Genomic DNA, 22,287 nt, shown 5'->3' with positions numbered 1-22,287 from the left:
GGATTGTGCTAGCAGATTTCTCTTGTCAGGAGAATAACCTATGAGAGGAAGGTGTTCTACTATGGGGAGTGCTTCTCTGAGGGGAAGGTAAAAAGGATTTCCTTTCTGAGGGAGCAGTGGAAGAAGTGTCTACTCACGTTGGCTGCTTGTTGGGAAAGAAAGCACAGTCAGACAGGAACAGGCTATAGGGCAACTGACTAGAGGCTGTGTAAAAGGGGATTACTTGTAACAACTATGTTGCAATATACACAGCTCTGTCAGCTTCAGAGCAGGGAAAAAACATGTAACTTTAGCTGGGGAGGGCTGGCAGTCTGAGAGCAGGAACAATACAGAGAAATGAACAATCCTGTTCCAGGACACTCCCCATCTGGCATGTATGTGGAACATATAAAATACTATAACAACGTATCAAGTCCATGTTCACATAACAATGTGATGCCGGCCAGTACCACTGGCTCCAAGACCCCCTTTGGCAAGGGATGCCGGGTGGGCGCACCAGTCCAGGATAGCTGGATGCTCCACAATGTCTCTTTGTCAAAGTCTCTGCAACTGTTTCTTTTTGAATGTGTCAGAGAACAGTCTTTTTTGCCTCTGTGACTTTGTTAACAGTATGCAACCTTTCCCACCAAGCATTTGAGAGAAATGGCTGTGCGTCTGAGATGTGCCATTGCTCGCAGGAGGATTGTCCGATTGTTTTTCTTATTTTGGGCAATCTCTTTGTCGATCACCTTCAGGAGGTTGTTTTCTTCCCTTAGTGAAGTTGGCTCATCATCCTTTGTCGTCTTGATCACTGAACATCCTAGGCCATTGTCACATTCCCCTGATATGACGATGTTTTTGTGGTTCTCAGGGGTATGACCTTGTTTTTCTTCCATGCTTGACCTTCCTGTCACCTGAATATGGCCAAGACATGGTTTGGAGAGGGATGTGTGCCCACGTTCCATTATATTTGTTCTGCGGGCATCAACATAGTCTGGTTTGTGCCCTTTGCCAATACAAACATTTCCCACTATCACCCATCCTAGGTCAAGTCTTTGGGCAAATGGGGAGTTGTGGGGTCCGTTGTGCTGTTCACAGATTTTGTGCAACCCTCAAAATCTTGACATCTTGCTCTATCGGCGGGCTGCGGTCAGCTATTCCCCTGAGGTGTGGGTGACGGCGTGCCACCTCTGGTGTGGGAAACTCATTCCTGTTTGCCGCTATGTGATTACACTCTATGAGTGTGAGGAGACGTATCTTTACTCTGTATTTCACTGAACATATGATATAGCCATTTGCTCTCCTCCCCGTTGTCTCAGTCAGTCCTGCGCAGGTTCTGAGTGTGTAGGGTGAAGCATTGTCTTGTGTGTTGAACAAGCTATACAACTCTGACTTCGCTAATGATCTGTTGCTTTGATCATCGATGATTGCGTACATCCTAATAGACCTCTCAGGTTGTCCTTGGGGGTATACTGCGACAAGGCATATTTTGGAGCAGGACCTTTGGTCACGTCCTTCTCCGCAAACCTCGGTGCTCTGGGATGTGACAGATGTTAACTTCTCTTCTCCTTCCTCCCCGCCATGCTTTGCCATGGAGGAAGGGTTGTTGAGGTTGTGAAGTGTCAGCACCTTTGGATGTAGAGATGTTACATGCTTGTCACTGTTGCACACTGCACATTTGATGGCTTCTTTACAGTCTTTTGCTACCCCATCTGGCACCTTGGGGAGAGTCAGTAGGAGGAGTTGGGGGGAGTTACATGGTGCACAGATTATAATTAGATGTATCACATTCTGTATCTCTGTCCCAGCTCGCACCTTAGAGAGAGTCAGAAGGAGGAGTTGGGGGGAGTTACATGGTGCACAGATTATAATGAGATGTATCACATTCTGTGTCTCTGTCCCAGCTCGCACCTTGGGGGCGTCAGTAGGAGAAGTTGGGGAGAGTTACATGGTGCACAGATTATAATGAGATGTATCACATTTTGCATCTCTGCCCCAGCTTGCACCTTGGGGGCGTCAGTAGGAGGAGTTGGGGAGGAGTTACATGACGCACAGATTATAATGAGATGTATCACATTCTGTATCGCTGTGCGTCATTCTTTTTTGCTTTTATTCGCTTCCAAAATCTGCTATAACTGAAGAGACAGAAGTCTAAAATATGAAAATTTCTTGCATATGATTCAATTCTGCTCCAGAAAACAAATCGGCATGTCGAAACACACTTTTCTCTGCGTTGATACCCCCATAATGTTAATGGGAAACAGAGCAGGTGTTTCACCCTACCTCTACCAGACCAGGTCTCTGTATCAAAGCAAAGTGGAGAAATTTTGGGACAAAACAATTGCACCAGATGTAGCAAAGAAAACATTTCAATGAAAACTATTTTTTAAGTCTGGAGCAGTTTTTTGCCCCGGAATTGGATCACTTTTTGGATATACTGGGGCCTGTGTACTAAGATTTTTATTTTTAAATTGTGCGCCAATATTTCAGGGCTAAAAAGTAATAGAAACTTTAAATGATGCACTTTTTCCATTATTTGGCTTACAGAATGTTTTTTTTAGTACATACCATTCACATCTGTACACCTTGAGCAGTCCATTTTTTTAAAAAATGGCGCCGATTCTCCAGCGCGCATGCGCAGGGCAAGCAGGATATCCATCCCGCTGCCTGTGGGCCCACCCGCTCATCCCCCGCCCCCCGCTCCCACCCCTCGGCTCCCAACGTGGGATGGAGGGGCTGTGCCGTGGGATACCCCTGCGCGCGCGCCAACCTAACTTCCCTCGCGCGCCCCAACCCAACTTCCCCCATGCGCGCCTCCTGCCCTGGGCAACAGCCGTGGGATTAGCCCGCCAGTCTCGACCGCCCCCCCCCCCCCCCCAGCCGCCCACCTCTCACGTGCCACCTGAGCCCACCTCACGCGACCCCCTCCAGCCCCGGCAGCTGCCGCGGGGATATCGGGGGCAGGGGGGGAAGTGACTGGCGGGCAAGGAAAAAGGAAGCAGCACCAGTCACTCACTCACCCACCCAGTCACTCACTCACCCACCCACTCACTCACTCACCCACCCAGTCATTCACTCACCCACCCAGTCACTCACTCACCCACCTAGGCAGGCAGTCACCTGTCTTTTGTTGAAAATATTAAAATAAACGGGTTGCATTGTAATGTTTTTTTCCGTATTACAATAAGAAAACAGTTAAGTAAAAGTTGCGCGCTAATTTTTTTTTCCGTGGTAGGTGCGCTATGGGTTAGGGGAGAAGGGGGTGTGCCATGGGTTCGGGGGAGGGGGGGGCTGCTCATTTTATTTGTCCTGGGCCCCATGATTTCTGTTGACGGCCCTGAGGTTAGCACATAGGCGTAGTACACAACCGCAATTTAAAATGAGATTTTCTTGTGCCAATTATTGAGCCAAAAAAGCCATTTGTGAAACTCAGTGAATAGGCCCCATAGAACCCTAGAAGTGTCCTACTTGGATTTGAGGGGATGGAGAGGAGACACTTGCTTGATAACATCTCCCAGTCTGTAATTTTGAGACACCATACATGAATCTGCTCTATACAGCATCTGTATTTACCACGGGTCAGATATCCTTGCTATAAGTGCTACTGTACTCTACCACTTATCTAACGATGGTTAAGTCAGAAGTGCTGCCGCATTACAAATGTCCCAGAATGTATTTCCACCAGGATGTTGCAGTGTTTGTATTTCATTTACTGCAGGAAGAAGTGACCAGCTTTGCATATGACAATTTATAAATGCACACTGAAGATTGGATGATCTGCTTCGTTAGCTCAGAACTTCATTAGGACTGGAGGCCACCACAGACATTGATGGGCAGAATAGTCCTCCAACAACACATGGTCCAGAAAGGCAGGATGATGGGCTTGATAAACAATTTGATCTAACCCAGTATTGACAATTTTTATTATGTTTGTATGAATATTAGTAGTATAGCTCCTATTATTTATGCACTTTACAAGTGAGCTTAGAAAGAGTTACAGAATACAATATTACACATTGGTGATCAATCTCTACATCTTTTTTGGAATCAGGTGGATTTTGAGGGATTTTAAATATGCGTCTCTTGGCATCTGCATGGGAATTTGTGTAGGTTTGTGTGCAGCAATAGGAGGATACCCGATGCACATAATAGAATGTGTGTTTTTTTTTTAAATATTGTGATTATTAGTCCACATCAGACGTGAGCCGTGTTATCACGGAACCTTTCCAGGTGTAAAAGAACAAATAAACAAGTTTCATGTATCTGTTGCAGATGCTAACATTGAGAATAACCAATCACTGCCATACTTCAAAGTACTTTTAAATTCATCTTAATATCAATGTCCTATGACTTCTAGAAGGGAAGTGAAGGGAACATTATGATACATTTAAGTGGGGCAGTGTTATGAGTCCAAGAATCATACCTCTGCTTCAAGTGATGACTGTACCAGGGTTGCCCTACTATGCAGATTGAGAAAGACAGGCTTTGGAGTTCCCTAAAGCTTTTACTAGGAATTGAAATTTTGTGGTAATGTAAACTTTCAACAGCTTACACATTTGCTGCAGAGGTTGCTTGGGAAATTGAAAGTGTGTGTGTGTGTGTGTGTGTGTGTGTGTGTGTGTATATATATGTATATATATATGTATGTATATGTATGTATGTATATATGTGTATGTATATATGTATGTATGTGTATATATGTACAGTATGTATGTATATATGTACTGTATGTACAGTACACACACATATACAATGTATATATCTCACAGAAGGAATTTTTCTGACCATTCCGTTGTAAGTGCAACTCTGCTACATCGGCCACTCCAGTTGGAAAGGGGTTAAAATGTTAGTGTTGTATTAACTTGTGTATGCATAATTGTTAGAGGATGTAGGAAAAACTGGCATATCGTAGAATATCAGTATAGCTCTCATGATATTTTTTTGCATGGAATATTGACGAAAAATACTGGCCACCAATTCTACAAAATTATGGGTTTCAAAGATCTATTTACAAATGCACCATTGTTACATAGAAAGGGAAAAAGACATTATCAATGGAGAGGGTTTGAAGGTGGTCCAAAATGAGTCCAGCCCTGCAGTTAATACTCATTCTAAAACACAATTTCTAGTGACAGGTCTTTGAGAAAAATGGAGATTGTAATTTAACCATTTCATTCAACTCAGGGTTTGGTTCAATAACGGTATCCTATTTTCCTGAGGATGCTTGTTATTGGAATGGAGAACTCCGTGTCATCCACATGAGGTGAAGCAGCGTGAGCCGTCAAGTTGAACTCCTGCAGTGAAACTGTCCAAACATCTAGGGGCCTATGCAGAGAGCAGCGAATTTTAAAAATGGCGAATTTAGTAAAAAGTAGCTTTTTTGGAGAGTTTTATTCTCCATATGCAGAAAAGTGCGAATTCTGCTATGTTTAACATGGATGCGTGTGGCGAGTTTAAATTGGCGAGATGCGCGCTTCAGAAACGTGTAAAAACAAATTCGCGCCTTTTTTTTCCCATTGCAATGGCCGCGAGCGGCAGCTTCTTGCCAATTTTTTCTGGCTAGGCAAAAAGGAGACAATCGCGCCATTTTATTGGCGCGAACAGCCGCTAGATGCCGTTCGCGGCTCTCTGCATTAGGATATTTTTAAAACTGGCGAGATTGAGGTTCTCGCCAGCCGCGAGGCGAGTTTTACAAATAGAAAAGAAAAATTGGCGCGTTTTTCGGAACTCGCCATTTTCTGCTGTTTTCTGCGCGATTTTCTCCAAAAAATGGCGAATTTCGAAATAGCGCTGCTCTCTGCATAGGCCCCCTAGTTTTAAAGGGACATACTGCACATTCCCACAATGAGGACCAGGTGTTGAAGAACAGCTGTAATGAGAAATGAAGAAGTTGTTTGAAAGCATCTATACACCACAGTGTATAAATGTATGTACATAGAATTTGTTTCTTGAGTTACCTGGAAGGCAGTAATGGTTTAAGGATGCAGAACCTAAAAATATAAAATAAAATCGAGATATTGTAGTGGGAAGGTTGTAAGAAACATCTTTACTGTGTATTAGGAAACATTGAACAAATGCAATAATATAAATACTAATGAATACAATAATAGTCATAGAAATACTTACTACGAAGTGCAAACTCTGCCACTAAAACTCCCCCTGTTTGTTCATTTTGCTGCTTTCGCTTTCCACACGTCTGAGCGAGAGAAGGGAGAAAGGATCTTACTTTCGCATCGCATACTCCCAATGAAAAGATGCCAGATTTTGGTTCAACAACAAGAATGTCCATTAAAATACTTTGGCATCTAATTAAGTAAATGAAGTATTTTGTATCAAGTGAACAGTGGGGCAATTATGGAGCAAAATAACTGCACCATATGCATAACAAAAATTATTCTACTCATTTCAATTGGACTTTTTTTTCTTTGATACAAACAGTGTGATTATTGTTCGACTTTTGCCTTGATACATACACCCCAAGGACTTAACAATAAAAGTGCTGAATCAATACACACTTAAGTGTGCTAATCAATAGCTGAAGTTCAAGTAAATGTCGCCATTATATTTCAGGACTGAGATCTTTGCAAATGTGGCTAAAAAGCAGCTTGTGCAGTGCGAGTTTGCAAGGCAGTAATTAGCCTTTGAACAGGAAGACCTCCGCACCTTGGCTTCTGAGAGAGAAACACAGTGATTTCTTTGTGAGTCTGCCTAAGTCACGTTAAGTCAGACTGATAACTCCTCCTGTCAGATGCAGTATTCACAGTGCATACTAGGTATATTATTCTGCTATGTACTGCTCTACATTAGAAGAAAAAAAAATTAGCAAGAATTGCAGACCCCTTTTACTGAGGAAATAAATGAGAACAGTGTATTCTGACATAAATCACTTTATTCCTAACATCAAAAGTACCAGAATTCAGTCCCTAGTATAAAATGTTGTGTGCATGGTTGGCAGTCTGGCAGTACTTTTCTTTTCTTAAATTTTGGGGGTTTTCAACAGTTTTGTTCACATTATTCATGTTGCCAATTTTGCCAGTATTTCCCCACCAGAATTTGTGAAAATGGCAGTGACCTGGCACATTGACTTTGAACGATTACCATTTTTTTTGTGCAGAGCTACCTAATTTCCACAAAATATAGCGACACATTTCACCTGGTTTGTTAACTTTGGCAAGAATGTTTCACAGGATAAAAAAAGAAACATCAAGCTGAAAATATTATTGAAAATAAGAGACAGCGAGATCCTTTCTTGGCAGCCGTAGTTTCGAAAGAAGAGAGACAGATTTATTTCTTAACAGTTCCAAATTTTATTCTTCAGAGGCAATATAAGCTTTGTACAGACAGATTGAAATGAGAACCTTTCGCGATGGCTGCTGGTAATACATTCTAAAGCTACAAAAAATACATTTTTTTCTGACTAGAGACTAAATGTGTTTTTGATTCCTTGAGTCAATCATTAATGGTTAAGACAGTATTTCTTTACATCCTTATCTACATATTTTAGCTAGATGTTTTGATCATGTTATTAATCTTTGCTCTTACTTTAGAATTCCCTTGTTCTACAAAGATTAACCATTTTCCTAATCACAAAGATGTAACTATTTTTCTAATCTCTAATACCTATCTTTATCACCATGTCCATGTTCTGCCATTAATTAACTATTGTCACTTCCAGCATTCTGTTCTCATAACCTCTGCTTATATACCTCAGTGAAACTCAAAACGTTATGTGTAATTTAACAAGTTGATACCACATAGAAGTTATAATAAAAATTGGAATTTAAAGCTGCAGTTCAGTTTTTTTTTTTTTTTTAATTTATTTTTTTACTTCAATAGTTTCATGTGTGCAATCTCTAATTACCTAAAGAACTGTATAGCTGCAGGTCAATTCGTTCTCCATGTATTGATAGGTTGAAATTTGGTGACATAATTAGTGAAGGGATCTGTTTATGTTCTGCTCGTCTGTCAGTGGAAGCTCATGAATATTCATGAGCACTCCTGCACTGACATGTGCTAGAGGGAGGGCAGGGCTGACAAAGGGGTGTGCCAGGGCTTGTGACAGGACATGAAGGGGCAGTGCCTTAGCAAATGGCTGTTAAAATAGAATACAAGAAAATTGGTCTTTCAAAGTTGTTTTTTTAAAACAGAAAATGCTAAAAGTATTTTTTCTTACTACAGAACTGATTTATTAAAAAAACACACATGCAGGATATTGCCTGAACTGCAGCTTTAAGTCACAGGAGTCATTCTACACTAGCGAGCAAAGAAGTTAAAGCCACAAATCTGTATGTGACTTAAATACAGAATAAAAGACATTTATAGCAAAACTTACCACAGGGCAGGAAAACTTTTCACTGTCACATAAAAAGGTTTCACAATGCAGCCAGACCTTGGATAACTTGGGGACACTTTGGAAGCGGAAGGCATTGAACTGGAATGTTGCTTGGCTGTTCTTTCCATTTTCATGCATCACAACTGTGTCATCAGATGGACACCTGCCAGCAGAAGAAACACAATGTGTAACCTGCCAGCAGAATAAATAGAATGTGTAACCTGCCAGCAGAATAAATAGAATGTGTAACCTGCCAGCAGAAGAAATACAACATGTAACCTGCCAGCAGAAGAAACACAATGTGTAACCTGCCAGCAGAAGAAATACAACGTGTAACCTGCCAGCAGAAGAAACACAATGTGTAACCTGCCAGCAGAAGAAACACAATGTGTAACCTGCCAGCAGAAGAAACAATGTGTAACCTGCCAGCAGAATAAATAGAATGTGTAACCTGCCAGCAGAAGAAATACAACGTGTAACCTGCCAGCAGAAGAAATACAATGTGTAACCTGCCAGCAGAAGAAATACAATGTGTAACCTGCCAGCAGAAGAAACACAATGTGTAACCTGCCAGCAGAAGAAATACAATGTGTAACCTGCCAGCAGAAGAAACACAATGTGTAACCTGCCAGCAGAAGAAACAATGTGTAACCTGCCAGCAGAAGAAACACAATGTGTAACCTGTCAGCAGAAGAAATACAATGTGTAACCTGTCAGCAGAAGAAATACAATGTGTAACGGCATTGATTGACCCCAAATAAAATGTTGAATGTGTCAGAGCCATGCACATTTGCATATCTTTGTTTTACTTTTGAGCTGTAGTTATTTGGGTACAAAATGAACATTTGATCATGGGTATCAAAATCTGCTGAGAGTGAGACACAAAATAGAGACTTACCCAAGGTAGATCTAAAGCGTTATAACGTTATACACTCACCCTTTGCTGATCAGTTGCCACTGGATTTGGTATGCATAATCTGTAGAGGGAGTTGCCCAACAGTAGTTCAAAACGACTTTAAACCTGAAGGACAAACCCGGACTGAGTGACAATGTGATTATTTGTGTGTTATAAATCTGGTGCTGTTTTTTGTTGTTGGACTAGTACTGTTGCCATTTTGTGACAGGCAGATTTTGATAACAAACAAATCCCCTTTTGTGTGCAATACCTATGTGCATTACAATGATTCTATCAAGAGATGCAGCACATTAATGATTGTATCTTCGCTTAGATCTGCAACAATAAGTAATGTTTATCAGGTTTCTTACTTGAGCTTCTGCTCTGTTGAGCATACAAGTATACGACAGGTCAGGCTTTGCAGATTATTTGAGGTCCAAAACGGTAACTAAGCTACACAGCCCCTTTTAATATGTGCCCTCCTATAAATCTTTCTATGTATAGCTAATCTCCATATAGTTCTGAGTGACGAATACCATTCATTCTGCTGTGACGACAATACTGCACCTGCTGCTTAATCCTTTAGCTTCAACTCCAGCAAACACATCGGAGCCAATGTCTGACGTTTCCACTATGAAAGGGGCTTCCTTTTGGGCAGAAAACTTAGCATTCTTTCCAGAAAAATAACAGGAGAGTTAAACAAAAATATAACCCACAAACTGTAACATGACACACAGCTAGAAATTCACAGCAAGACCCTAGAAACAACTAGCTAGAATTAAGACCAAAATAATCCATATCGCATTTTAACCCTTTGACGTGTCAGAAGGATATGGATGTACAAAGGAGATACTGGAGCCTATGTAATAAGCTCATGGCTGAATTTTATTTGTGCGTCCACAGTTTAGTGTTAAAAAGTAATACAAACCTTCATGAAATGTGTCGTATTACGTAGAGAGGTCCTTATGTGATGTGATACAGTACATAGGATACATAGCAGCCTATTCTAGTAGCCTTCATAAAAAAAAATCGCTGGGCCAGTTACTCTGCCAGTTTTTTAAGAGTTGCTATCACAGTATTCAGAAAGAAAGGATTCCAATGCGCACAGTCTCATCAGGATTGGAAATATATAGAGAGAAGAAAAAACACAATAGTGTGATATTGTATACAACAATGTGAACAAAGAAAGTATTGCACTCACATTTAGTGAAATCTAACGGGCATTTCGGTTACTAAGTTTAACCACACTGATGTTACGGTCTCCGTTATCAGGACACCTCCGATGGTGTACACTGTCTCCAACAGCAGGACTCGCAGTGTCGTGCAGGCTCACCGGTAGCAGGATATTCTCAATAGAACAAATGAAACACAAATAGTGTGATAATTTTGTGTTATAATCAGTCGCTTTTGGTTGTTAAAGTAACCAACTTCAGAGTGTTGTTCTGGAGTCACAGGATACCTCCAGTAGGAAAAGGAAAAGGAAATAAATCTTTATAAGATAAAAGCAAATGCAAAGCTGCACCCAGATTGCCAAAAAAAGCTGCACTAAAACAACTGAATCCCCACTCTCAATACACCCCAGTGATGGCCAAACACCAGGGGATATCACATGGAGGGGGTACAGAGCTCCAGACAGCTCCAAGGGGTCTAATGCAGTCCTTGCAAGAGAGAAATAAAAGTCCCAACGCGTTTCGTCCAATAAGACTTCTTCCACATCACTGGGGTGTATTGAGAGTGGGGATTCAGTTGTTTTAGTGCAGCTTTTTTGGCAATCTGGGTGCAGCTTTGCATTTGCTTTTATCTTAAAAAGATTTATTTCCTTTTTCCTGCGTCCTTTTCCTACTGGAGGTATCCTGTGACTCCAGAACAACACTCTGAAGTTGGTTACTTTAACAACCAAAAGCGAATGATTATAACACAAAATTATCACACTATTTGTGTTTCATTTGTTCTATTGAGAATATCCTGCTACCGGTGAGCCTGCACGACACTGCGAGTCCTGCTGTTGGAGACAGTGTACACCATCGGAGGTGTCCTGATAACGGAGAGCCCGTAACATCAGTGTGGTTAAACTTAGTAACCGAAATGCCCGTTTGATTTCACTAAATGTGAGTGCAATACTTTCTTTGGTCACATTGTTGTATACAATATCACACTATTGTGTTTTATCTTCTCTCTATATATTTCCAATCTTGATGAGACTGTGCGCATTGGAATCCTTTCCTTCTACTATTCAAGTGGTTTAGAACGAACCCACTTGCTACCTGGTGCGGCACCCATCAAGGGAAATTATATATATTGTCAACACTGGAACTATAAGTATCCTTTTTAGCTCACAGTATTTTTTGCGCTCGTTTTCCCCCTATCTTATCACAGTATTCAGAAAGCCTCGATTACCTGTGATAGCAAAATGCCCAAAACTGGCGAGTAGCCGGTGAGGCGATGTTCGCCTTTCTCAAAACAGCTCATCTGGCGACCTACTGCGATCTGGCCGGCGCATATCTCGCCAGCGATCGCAAGATTTTAATAAAAATCTCAATACTAGTGTACGTGAGCAGGGGGTCTCCGTAGCAGAACTGCGTTGATTTCAGGTCTGGGGAATTCCCTGCTTCCCGAGATACAGGCCCCGTTATGGGGTGCTGGTATCCCCTATGCATTTAAATGTCTCGTGTCACGTGACTGTGGGATTTAAAGGCATAGGAGATACCAGCACCCCATAACAGGGCCTGTATCTAGGGAAGCAGGGTGTCCCCTTTCTAAAATTAATGTGGTTTTGCTATGGAGACCCCCTGCTCATGCACACTAGCATTAAAGTACTGAAGAAAATCCAGCACACCCTAATAATAGATACAAAGTCACTGGTATATAACCAATTTGAAAATTTAATCAGTGCACAAATAAGTCAAACAACTGACAACGCCACACTAGGCAAACAGACAACATATAAGTAGGGCCATATATAGGATGTACAGGAGGATAAGGGATAAAGGAAAAGTAGGATGGGGCAACAAAGGGAAAGTGAGGTGAATGGTGGAAGGGGAACAAAGAAAACAAAAAAAGTGGGTCACAACGGGGGAATATAGGGGGGCAACGTTTCGGGACTTGTCCCTTCGTCAGGCCCGTTCCCCTCAGTCCCAAGGGGACAAGAGGGTACTTCCCTCACCCCAAACCCACAACAACAGAACTGACCCCAAGTAAAAACAATAGAAGACCCTCCACAAATTCTAAATAATATTCTGATTAGATACACATACAATATCCCTAAACTAATTGGCAAAATAAGTCCACAGTTTAACTTTCAAATAGATATATTCTCTAGACACTCTAGAGGGTGTTTGCTTAGAGTGAGGAGCTGGCTCGTGGTCTGTGTGCCCTATTAACTAAGGACTGTCTGGTTTGCATTACTCCTGATTTGCCTCCTCTCTTTGCTGCTCTCTGATGTTCTCAGTTGTTGCTGGTTTACTAATACATCGTAGCTGTTTGCATGTATTTTTGTCCCTGAATATATCCATACAAAAGTGTTGTTGCTAGTTCACTAATACATTGTAGCTGTTTGCACGTAGTTTGTCCCTGAATATATCTATTTGAAAGTTAAACTGTGGACTTATTTTGCCAATTAGTTTAGGGATATTGTATGTGTATCTAATCAGAATATTATTTAGAATTTGTGGAGGGTCTTCTATTGTTTTTACTTGGGGTCAGTTCTGTTGTTGTGGGTTTGGGGTGAGGGAAGTACCCTCTTGTCCCCTTGGGACTGAGGGGAACGGGCCTGACGAAGGGACAAGTCCCGAAACGTTGCCCCCCTATATTCCCCCGTTGTGACCCACTTTTTTTGTTTTCTTTGTTCCCCTTCCACCATTCACCTCACTTTCCCTTTGTTGCCCCATCCTACTTTTCCTTTATCCCTTATCCTCCTGTACATCCTATATATGGCCCTACTTATATGTTGTCTGTTTGCCTAGTGTGGCGTTGTCAGTTGTTTGACTTATTTGTGCACTGATTAAATTTTCAAATTGGTTATATACCAGTGACTTTATATCTATTATTAGGGTGTGCTGGATTTTCTTCAGTACTTTATTGTGTTTGAGAGGGATTGGGCCCTCTCTAGTCCGTGGCACCCCGCTTTGTGTATATTTATCTACTTTGTGTGAGTGCTGTCTATTACATTGGCTATACACTAGCATTAAAATTAAAATAAAAACAGCTTCATTACCTTAGCGGCTAGCCGCTAAGGTAATGAAGGGGTTCAACTACAATAGCCTGTTTATTGGGGGCAGAGGGGGTGGATGAAGGGGATAGTAGTCCCAGGGTGGGTGGTTAGGCCTACCTGGAAGATTGCGGGAGGAGTTAACCCTTCACTACCATAGCGGTGGAAACCACTATGGTAAAGAAGGGGTTAACCAGTTTCGCTACCACCCGGTAGGCCTAAACATCCATCCGTGGGGCAACTAACCCCTTCACCCAATCCCTCTAACCAAAATAAACAAAAATACACACAACAAGCACCTCCCTTCCCCCCCCCCCCCTCCCCCCTCAACACATACAGTAATGGGCAAAAATACTATTATTCAGATATGGATAATAGTGCATTTTCCCATTCTAAAATCAAACATTAGCTAGCCAGCATAAATAAAGTAAATAGAACTTTCTACTTATCCCTGTCATCATGAAGGGCATCCTTGTCAGCATACTCCAGGTCCATGTATTCCGTTGCAAGCAAGAGTACATGAAAAAATACAATCTAATGGCCCCTAACCCCTCAATCATCCCAGCGATTAATAACTGCTATAATAATTAAGGGGTTAACCAACCTGTGACGTAACCAGGCTCTCAAAGGTTTAAGATAGAGGCAAAAACCAGGCTCTCAAAGGTTTAAGATAGAGGCAAAAAAGTAGAGCACAGCCCAACAGGAGCAAGGAGAGGATCCATTAGTACAAAAAAAATCTTTATTGGAGTGTGCACAGCATAGAGGATACCTCCTACGCATTTCAAACAATGAGTTCTTTGTCAAGGAGTAAAAATGCTAATGCCTTGCAGTCCCTTTTAAACCAAAAGACCCGCTCCCGTTTCGCACCAAACCCGCGTCATGACGCACGTACCAAAGCGCATGCGCATTGATCGATGTAGCTGACTGACGTCAGAGCTGTCTGGAGCAAAACAGAAACGGGTACTCAAGGAGGACAAAAAGGGCAAAGGCAAACTGCAAATGGAGAGACATGACCACATGACCTTTAGAAAGGCTCCCAATCTGCCCCTTCTGCGCCAGACAGGGAGAAGGACTGAGAGCAATCCACAGGACAAGGGGACCCCGAATTCCTGCAAGATGCTGAAAGCCCCCCAAAAAACTAAAAAACAAATTACTACCAAAAAGTGACAATACTGAATCATCTATGACACAATATAAAAATGTATAGATGTAAAAGGGACTGTACAGACAAAAGCACACCAACCTAATCAAAGGTTGTAAAAAAAGACATAACAATTAAAAACAGCAATGACAATTATATACCGTGCCAAGTAAAAAATACCTCATGCTAATGTATGGGGATTACACAGTAATAATAATGAAAATGTTAACATAATAATATATAACAATCAATAATGTAAGAAAAATAATTACACAGAAAAAACTAACTACAAAGACTATAACTAAATAGCATATTGGAGCAATATCCAAGTAAGGCTAATGTCTGATAATAATTATGTACACTACCGACACACTTTATTGAAGTGTGGTCGGTACCGCAAGCCGGGAAATCTCCCGGCTTGCTAGTGGCCGCCCCTCGGCGTGCCGCGCGTCATAGACGCGCGGTCACGCGTCATCGGGAGCGTGCGCCCCCTGCACGCGTGTCCAGGGGCTCCCCGAGGGAGCCCTGGTGTCCCGCAATCGCGGGACAGCGGCAGGGGGTTCCGGGGGACCCGGCGGACCCGGCAGCGGTAGGGAGAGCGCCCCGATCGGAGGGCGCTCTTCCGCTGCTTCGGCGTGCGCCCGTCACACTCGGGCGCGCGCCAGGCTACTGCTGCGGCACAGAACGGGCAAATGCTCGAATAAACTGTGCCGCAGCAGTATTGTTGTGCTTGGCCATTGACTGCTATAGTGGCTTATCATGCCTATATTATATGGATATGATGTACCACTGTGCCAATCAATGGGTAGTGGGTATAGTGGACCTTGGGTGGGTGATTAGGCCTCCCGGGTGGGTAGCATGGGAGGGTGGGTTAACCCCTTAATTACTATAGCAGATATTAATCGCTACGGTGATTAAGGGGTTAGGGGCCATTAGATTGTATTATGTCATGTACTTTTGCTGGCAACAGAGGACATCGACCTGGAGTATGCCGATGAGGATGCCCTTCATGATGTCAGGGGTAAGTAGAAAGTTTTATTTACTTTATTTATGCTGGCTGGCTAATGTTTGATTTTAGAATAGGCAAATGCACTCTTATCCATATGTGGATAATAGTAATTTTGCCCATTACGGTACTATATGTGTTGGGATGGGGGAGTTGTTGGGGGTAGAGGAGGTAGGTATTAGTGTTGTTGTGTTTTTGAATGTTTATTGTGGGTAGCGAGGATGGCGTGAAGTTGGTATTTGGCCCTTGGTGGGTATTTATACCTACCGGGTGGCTAACAGGTGGGGTTAACCCCTTCATTACCTTAGCAGTATTAACCGCTTTGGTAATGAAGAAGGTAACTCCACCCGCAGCCCCCCTGCAAGGTGTTAACACCCACCAAGGGCCAAATACCACCGCTACCCAACCCCACTACCCACAATAAACATGGCACTGGTAGTTAACCCCTTTATTGCCTTAGCGGTTAGCTGCCCCCAGACACCTGCGGGGACCACCTGAGGACCCCCAAACACCCGCGGCCTCTGGTATCAATCATGTGGGGGTAGAGGAGGTGGGTATTAGTGTTGTTGTGTTTTTAATGTTTGTGGGTAAAGGGGATATTTGGCCCCTTGTGGGTAGCAGGAGGGGTTAACCCCTTCATTGCCTTAGCGGTTAGCCGCTAAGATAATGAAGTTGCCTGTAAATGCATTTTTATTGCATGGGATTCATGCTGGGGGTTCCCGGTACGGATATTAATGGGTATCAGCTCCGGAGACCCCCGGCATCAATCCGATGCAGGAAAAAAGCATTTTTTTTCTAAGTCCTCTCTCCCCGCCTTCTCAACAGCTTCTACCCAGCCTGACGCCAACTTTTTCTGGGAAAAAATCGCCATTCTAGAGCTGTGATTAGCCTCAGCTTACTGAATAGCAGTAGACATTTGGGCCGAAAAGGCCTCGCTCGATAAGTGGGTTATCGAGGCTTATAGAATAGGCCCCATAGTTTGAGATGAGGTTTGACAAATTGCATCATGTTGAATACCTGATTGATCAAATGTAAACAAAACAGAATGATGTGTATTTTATTATTATTTATAACTAGTATTAGAAAATATAAAATGATTAATGTAATATTATTTATAATAGTCATACTAGAACAAAATGTGTTATTGTCAACCTACGTAATAAAACATTGTGCTATGTCAAATACACTGTTGTATGATACACAGCAGGTTCATTCTGCACAAACATTAGAACAGACTTATATACCAGACTATACACACACACACACACACACACACACACACACACACACACACACACACACACACACACACACACACACACACACACACACACGACTAATAGTAGTAAAGTATAAATGTAATACAATAAATAAACTCTTATGTCAAAAAACAAATGGTATTAGTTCTTTCTAGGAATTTATTCGATTTCTTTTTTATAAAGCGGGGCTGGGGGTGGGGCTAGGGTCGGGGCTAGGTGGCGAGTAGATTTTTTTGGTTCGGCGAATAGATTGCTTATATATATATATATATGCAGTGCTTGACAAATCACCCAGCAATCTACAAAATAGCTCTACTTAGAATATACCCAATTTAAGATATACAGTATAGAGGGAGATGTGTAAAGTGCAAAAAACTATAACATGTGCCATATATGGATAAACGATAATATATATAACAACCATAAATAATAGTAGGAGTGCAAAGCAAAAAGGTGTCAAACCAGTGATTAAAGCGTCCTTAGTAAGTCCTCATGGGGTTAAATGTCCAAGGTGTGGACAGAGTTCAATAAAAGTGACAATGGCAGTGGTAGTACCTAAAAGAAATAGGAGAGAAAGTGTGTACCACATAGCGTAAATCTGGGTATAAAATGTATTAATACAAAAATTAAAAGGCTCACGATGGGCACACAAACACAAGGATAGAGTTAATAAGCGCATGAGCGCATCTCATGGTGGAATGATGTTGAATACATCCGGTCATTCAACGATCGTCCGCATTGATTGGAAGTCACCTGGGCTGTTCCTGCAGCAGATAAATGCCCCTGTCTGATTGGAACAATCCAGGAATGGTGCAGGAGCCGGTAACCAGGGAGAGGCTGTATCTCTTCCCACAGAAATTAAACTGCCTGGCAAGTTCCACCAAACTCCAAAAGACTTTAGCGTGATGATGTAACATGCAAAGGGGGCAGTCCCAATGCATATTACAACATCACGCTCGCGTTTGTTGGAGTTTGGTAGAAGTTTTCAGCCCAATCGATGCAGACGATAGTTGAATTATCTAATGTATTTACCATCATTCCACCATGAGATATTATCTCTACATGCGTATAATAACTCTATCCTTGTGTGTGTCCATCTTGAGCTCTCTTTTTTTGTATTAATACATTTTATACTTATATTTACGCTATTTGGTATGCACTTTCTCTCTCCTATTTCTTTTAGGTACATATACATATATATCTGCTACATCTATAATTGTTTTCCTCCCATATGATTAATGAAGCAAAATGCACGGTATGAGTCAATTCTTTATTATGCCTTCACTTTAATCACTGAGCATTTATAAATCTGCAATCAGGAAATGACTCCTACACTTTATCATTCTGTACATCAGTGAAAATTGCAGAGATATCTCAGTAAATACTGTAGTATTTGTGAACTACCATATAGAATTATATAAAATAGAGATTTAAAGAAAAAGTTGGATATGCAGGGTATTAATGTTCTCTTAAGCAGCTAAGAATTGAATCATTGACTATATGATGGTTCTGATCTAAACATTTTTCAGCAGAATCAACTGATTTGTGGTAAAAGCAACTTCTCTACCTCATCTGCCTTAGATCAGCGGTGCGCAAACTGGGGGCAGCAACCCCCAGGGGGGGGCACGAGACTGAGTGCGGGGGAGGGGGCGCAGTATTTACAGAGGCCCCGCGCACTTCCCGAAGGCACTTAAATTAAGTGCCGGGGGAGCTGCAGGGCCTCTGTAAACCTAACTTACTTTGTCTCCGGCGGCTTCTCACACGCGTCGCCATGGCAATGCGGCGTCAAATTATGCTGCGAGGTCATGTGACGTCACGTTGCTATGGCAACGCGACTTCATGACGCCGGAGCGGGGGTGAGGGGACCGCCGGCAGGGGGGCACAGGGAAAAAAGTTTGTGCCTTAGATTATTATCTTGGTTTTTACATCTATGTTAAACTCCTAGGATCTCTGGAAATCAGAATCACTTGTCCTTCTATATCAATTGTTAGTCCAAATAAAAAAGGTATCACCTAATACTGAAGCACACATTTACTCTGGTAAGAACAAAGCAGTTGTGAACTCCGGTCATTGCCGTGGTCTTTAAATGATCCCCATAGCGGTTATTAGTAGAGAAATAGATACCCAGAACTCACAGAGTAGAAATTGAGCGAGAGTTGGCTTTCAAATGATCCTGAGCTCCCATTCTTCACGTGAACTGTGGCTACTCTAGAAGAAGGAAAAAAGTATGTAAGACTAAAACATACATGAGTGGAACCCGTCTGGGTGATACAAAACTAGTACGCAACACAGTTGTGATAAGCAGACTTACCTTTGATCAAAAGCAGCATTGCTAACCAGGTAGTTGGATTGGTAAGTGCAAGTGAAGGAATAGTTCACCGGTTGGCTCTTGACAATCAGGGTGCTGTCGTTTGAAACTATTGAGTTGTAGAAATGATAGATTGGGTTTCTAAACTGAAGAAAAAGACACAAAAAAAGTTCCAATCACTCCACTGGTAACAAAGGACACATGAAATTCCAAATGACCTTGAAACTTAAGTTACAATATCTTCTTGTAAAGTGTTTCCATATATTACCACCAATCTATGGAAGAAAAGAGATACTACACTTGTATGAAAAGCAGTGATTGCAGGAGGTCCCAGTCTGTTTATTTACTGCACGGAAGTGATACTCAAGCAAGGTATCGTGACATCCCAGTGTGTCATGACCACATATCAGGCGTCTCATGAAAAATAGTCAAATAAAAAATGGAAATAATCTATTCAAATATACAGTAGAAAAAGAAAATTGATTATTTAGCATAGCGCTTCTATAGAAAACCACCGCATAAATGACTGTGTCTTCTGCACTTTTACAATGAGGCCGGGGTGTAATCATGCAAAAAATGGTTGGGAACGATTAGGGACTGCAGGGGTTACGCAAATAACAGTGATAGTGCCGATCAGGGCACTATCACATAGAAATTCTTATTAAATTCAATGAGAGTTTATGTACGATGGTGCCCCGATCGGCACAATCACAGTTTAATTAATAATCCCATAAACGCGTTGGGACACCAATTTAGAGAGGGCGATGCTATTTTTTTGTTGAGCTAACATAACGGAAAAAGTAAATTTAAAAATATCACATTTCATTTAAATAAATACAGTATTAAGTATAATTGTACAGATACCTTTATACCACTGAGTCTGTGAAGCGCTACAGTATGTACATTAATGGCGCCATATAAATAAAGACATACATACTATACTAATATCACACACTCACATCAGACTGTGTTCCACAGTATGACTTGTTCCTTGGCGATAAGTCTGGAATTGTGAATTGATAATATCCTGTCTCTATGACGCCGTTGTAACACGTGCCTCCCAGGGACAGCTGGTTTATTTCCCATCCATACGGACATTCGGGAATTTTAGCAACAATAGATTTGGGATAACAATGCACAATTAGAACATCTAAAGGCAAAAACAGCAGACAGAAAAAAATAATACAGTATATTAGTTCATTCATCACTATTACTTACAGTCTAATTTACTATTTAAGTAAAATGTAAAATAGCGCAGCATTGTAAATAGCATAGTAAGTCCTTCATTTTTGCATTTACAATGTGGATTAATTAACTTCAGCTTTTTCTTTGCTGCTAATTCAACTTTCACAGGCTTATTAAACCTTTCATTTGTTTTATCAGTGGTCTCTCTTGTAAAATATATTTAGCAAATGATGAACTGTGGTCTCGAGAACATGACAAATGTCCTATTTTGTAATATTACTAGAATATACTCGCCCAATAATGTAGGTTCAGGTAATGTAATGTACTGGGTTGTGCATTATTTATGGCTTAATAATTAATATACTATAGATGGGCTTTGCATTTGTCATGAATTACATTACAGTACGTGTGATTTGTCACATTGATCTATTACAATGTTAATGCAGGCACAGAAAATAATCTAATTAATTTTTCTTACAGTTAAATTATTCTGCAATGATACCTTATAAACGACCTACTTTCCGTCTACACACAGCACATTGTTCAGATACCTTACTTCTGCAAAATGTATGCTAAATATAATATATGCAATAGAAAAGGGATTTGATCATATCTACCTGCTTTATTAGGAATACACTTTGCTGCAGAAGTTGCAGCAAAAATAGCTAGCAAGATGATGGTGAAAAACACCATTTCTTCAAGGTAGATTTAAAATCAGTAGATATTCAATTAACAAACAAACTCCCAAATCTCAGAAATGAAGGCATGTGTAATCCCTCGCAATTCCTGGAAGAAACACTGGAAAACATGTGGTTATTTATATTCTTTTTCATGAATTCAATGTAGTAGCTGTATTAGTCTAATAATGTATACAGAGGGAAGTGTATCAACCAATCCTTTGTTTGTGAGACCTTTATAATGGAGCAAGAAAATGATACATTAACAAGCTACAGTAACAGGAGTTGTAGTAAAAAAAAACCCATGTATCTCTGTGCTAACACAAACAACATAAACACATAAAAATAGCAAAGATTGAATAAAAATAGTTGCATGGTGTTCAACGTCATATCCCACCTCAGAGAGCCGACTAAAGTGAGTAGAAAAGTTTAAACCAGAAAGGACACCTAGGCAAAAGTGTATATTAAACAATAAGCATATTTAATTAAAGAAAATTAATCACAAAACAGCCAAGGAGTACCAAACTATTGGGGTAACCTTTTCCAATGATAAACGCTGGTAGTCCATTGAAAAGGTCTCAAAAGTAATAGATGTGTTTAATACATTTCCTTCAATATTTATTTTATGTTAAAAGAGAACAGCACACTAAAGTTATAATGTCGAGAAAAAATTATATATATATATATATATATATATATACATACACATACATACACATACATACACACACACTTGTATATATTGCTGCATAAAAGCTATTAAATATTAAATGGTGAATGTTAATTATGAAACTAGCATAGAATATATATTTCTATCAATATATATTCATATAATATAATTCCAAAGACACATCAATGTGGACATTAGGAATAATATAATACACAAGGGGAACAGGTTGGTTATTTTGCCCAGATGCCAACTAGAATGCGTCTTTTACCTTGTCTTTCATTTACAGTATAGCAAAAGTACATATAATCTGCACAGTTACTGTACACGTCACTAACTATAACAGCAGAAATTCAACACATATTGTGAAAGAGATAACCATGACAAAAAAATACCTAATGGTTTTGTAGTGTGAGATTAAATTGCACAAGAGCTAAATAACATTTTCTATTAGTTTAAACTACATGTTTCTGTAAGTTTGAACTGGTCCTCCTAAAGACATGCGAAAGCCTACCTGTGATATTCAGTTCCTTGCAATTCAAATGGTCATACTTTCTCTGTCCATGTAAGCATGTCCTTAGATGTCCCTTTAATGGAGTGAGCCATGTAAGTGCTACCTCTCCTTTTTATA

At 40.9% G+C, this 22,287-nt stretch overlaps 2 protein-coding genes across 3 annotated transcripts in view; one reads left to right on the top strand and one right to left on the bottom strand.

Annotated features, from left to right (window-relative positions):
* Window positions 1-4,587, top strand: part of LOC142501680 (guanylate cyclase 2G-like) — a 37,475-nt gene extending 32,888 nt beyond the window's left edge. For both annotated transcript variants that reach the window (XM_075611869.1, XM_075611868.1), the window contains exon 23: window positions 3,698-4,587. In XM_075611869.1, coding sequence (XP_075467984.1) covers window positions 3,698-3,733 — 36 coding nt within the window. In that variant the 3' untranslated portion in view covers window positions 3,734-4,587. The remainder of the gene's footprint in view (window positions 1-3,697) is intronic.
* On the bottom strand, window positions 3,576-21,005 carry TECTB (tectorin beta). The gene is made up of 10 exons (XM_075611871.1): window positions 20,930-21,005; window positions 20,087-20,277; window positions 19,131-19,273; window positions 18,955-19,027; window positions 9,774-9,877; window positions 9,249-9,332; window positions 8,312-8,474; window positions 6,106-6,175; window positions 5,937-5,969; window positions 3,576-5,848 (listed from the first exon to the last, which is right to left on the bottom strand). Exons 1-10 carry the CDS (start codon window positions 21,003-21,005, stop codon window positions 5,796-5,798), a joined length of 990 nt encoding a protein of 329 aa, XP_075467986.1. The 3' UTR covers window positions 3,576-5,795.
* Between the last annotated feature and the right edge of the window lie 1,282 nt (window positions 21,006-22,287).

This window comes from Ascaphus truei, chromosome 8 (genome assembly GCF_040206685.1).
Source record: "Ascaphus truei isolate aAscTru1 chromosome 8, aAscTru1.hap1, whole genome shotgun sequence".
In the NCBI taxonomy this organism is placed as follows: domain Eukaryota; kingdom Metazoa; phylum Chordata; class Amphibia; order Anura; family Ascaphidae; genus Ascaphus; species Ascaphus truei.
This window is presented reverse-complemented; position numbering and strand designations above follow the sequence as displayed.

Coding starts and splice junctions, on each gene's coding strand:
- TECTB (XM_075611871.1), bottom strand. CDS start 21,005: ATGGTGTTTTTCACCATCATCTTGCTAGCTATTTTTGCTGCAACTTCT. Junction 5,970..6,105: donor GGCAGAGTTTGCACTTCGTA/GTAAGTATTTCT, acceptor TTATATTTTTAG/GTTCTGCATCCTTAAACCAT. Junction 5,849..5,936: donor AAACCATTACTGCCTTCCAG/GTAACTCAAGAA, acceptor TTCTCATTACAG/CTGTTCTTCAACACCTGGTC.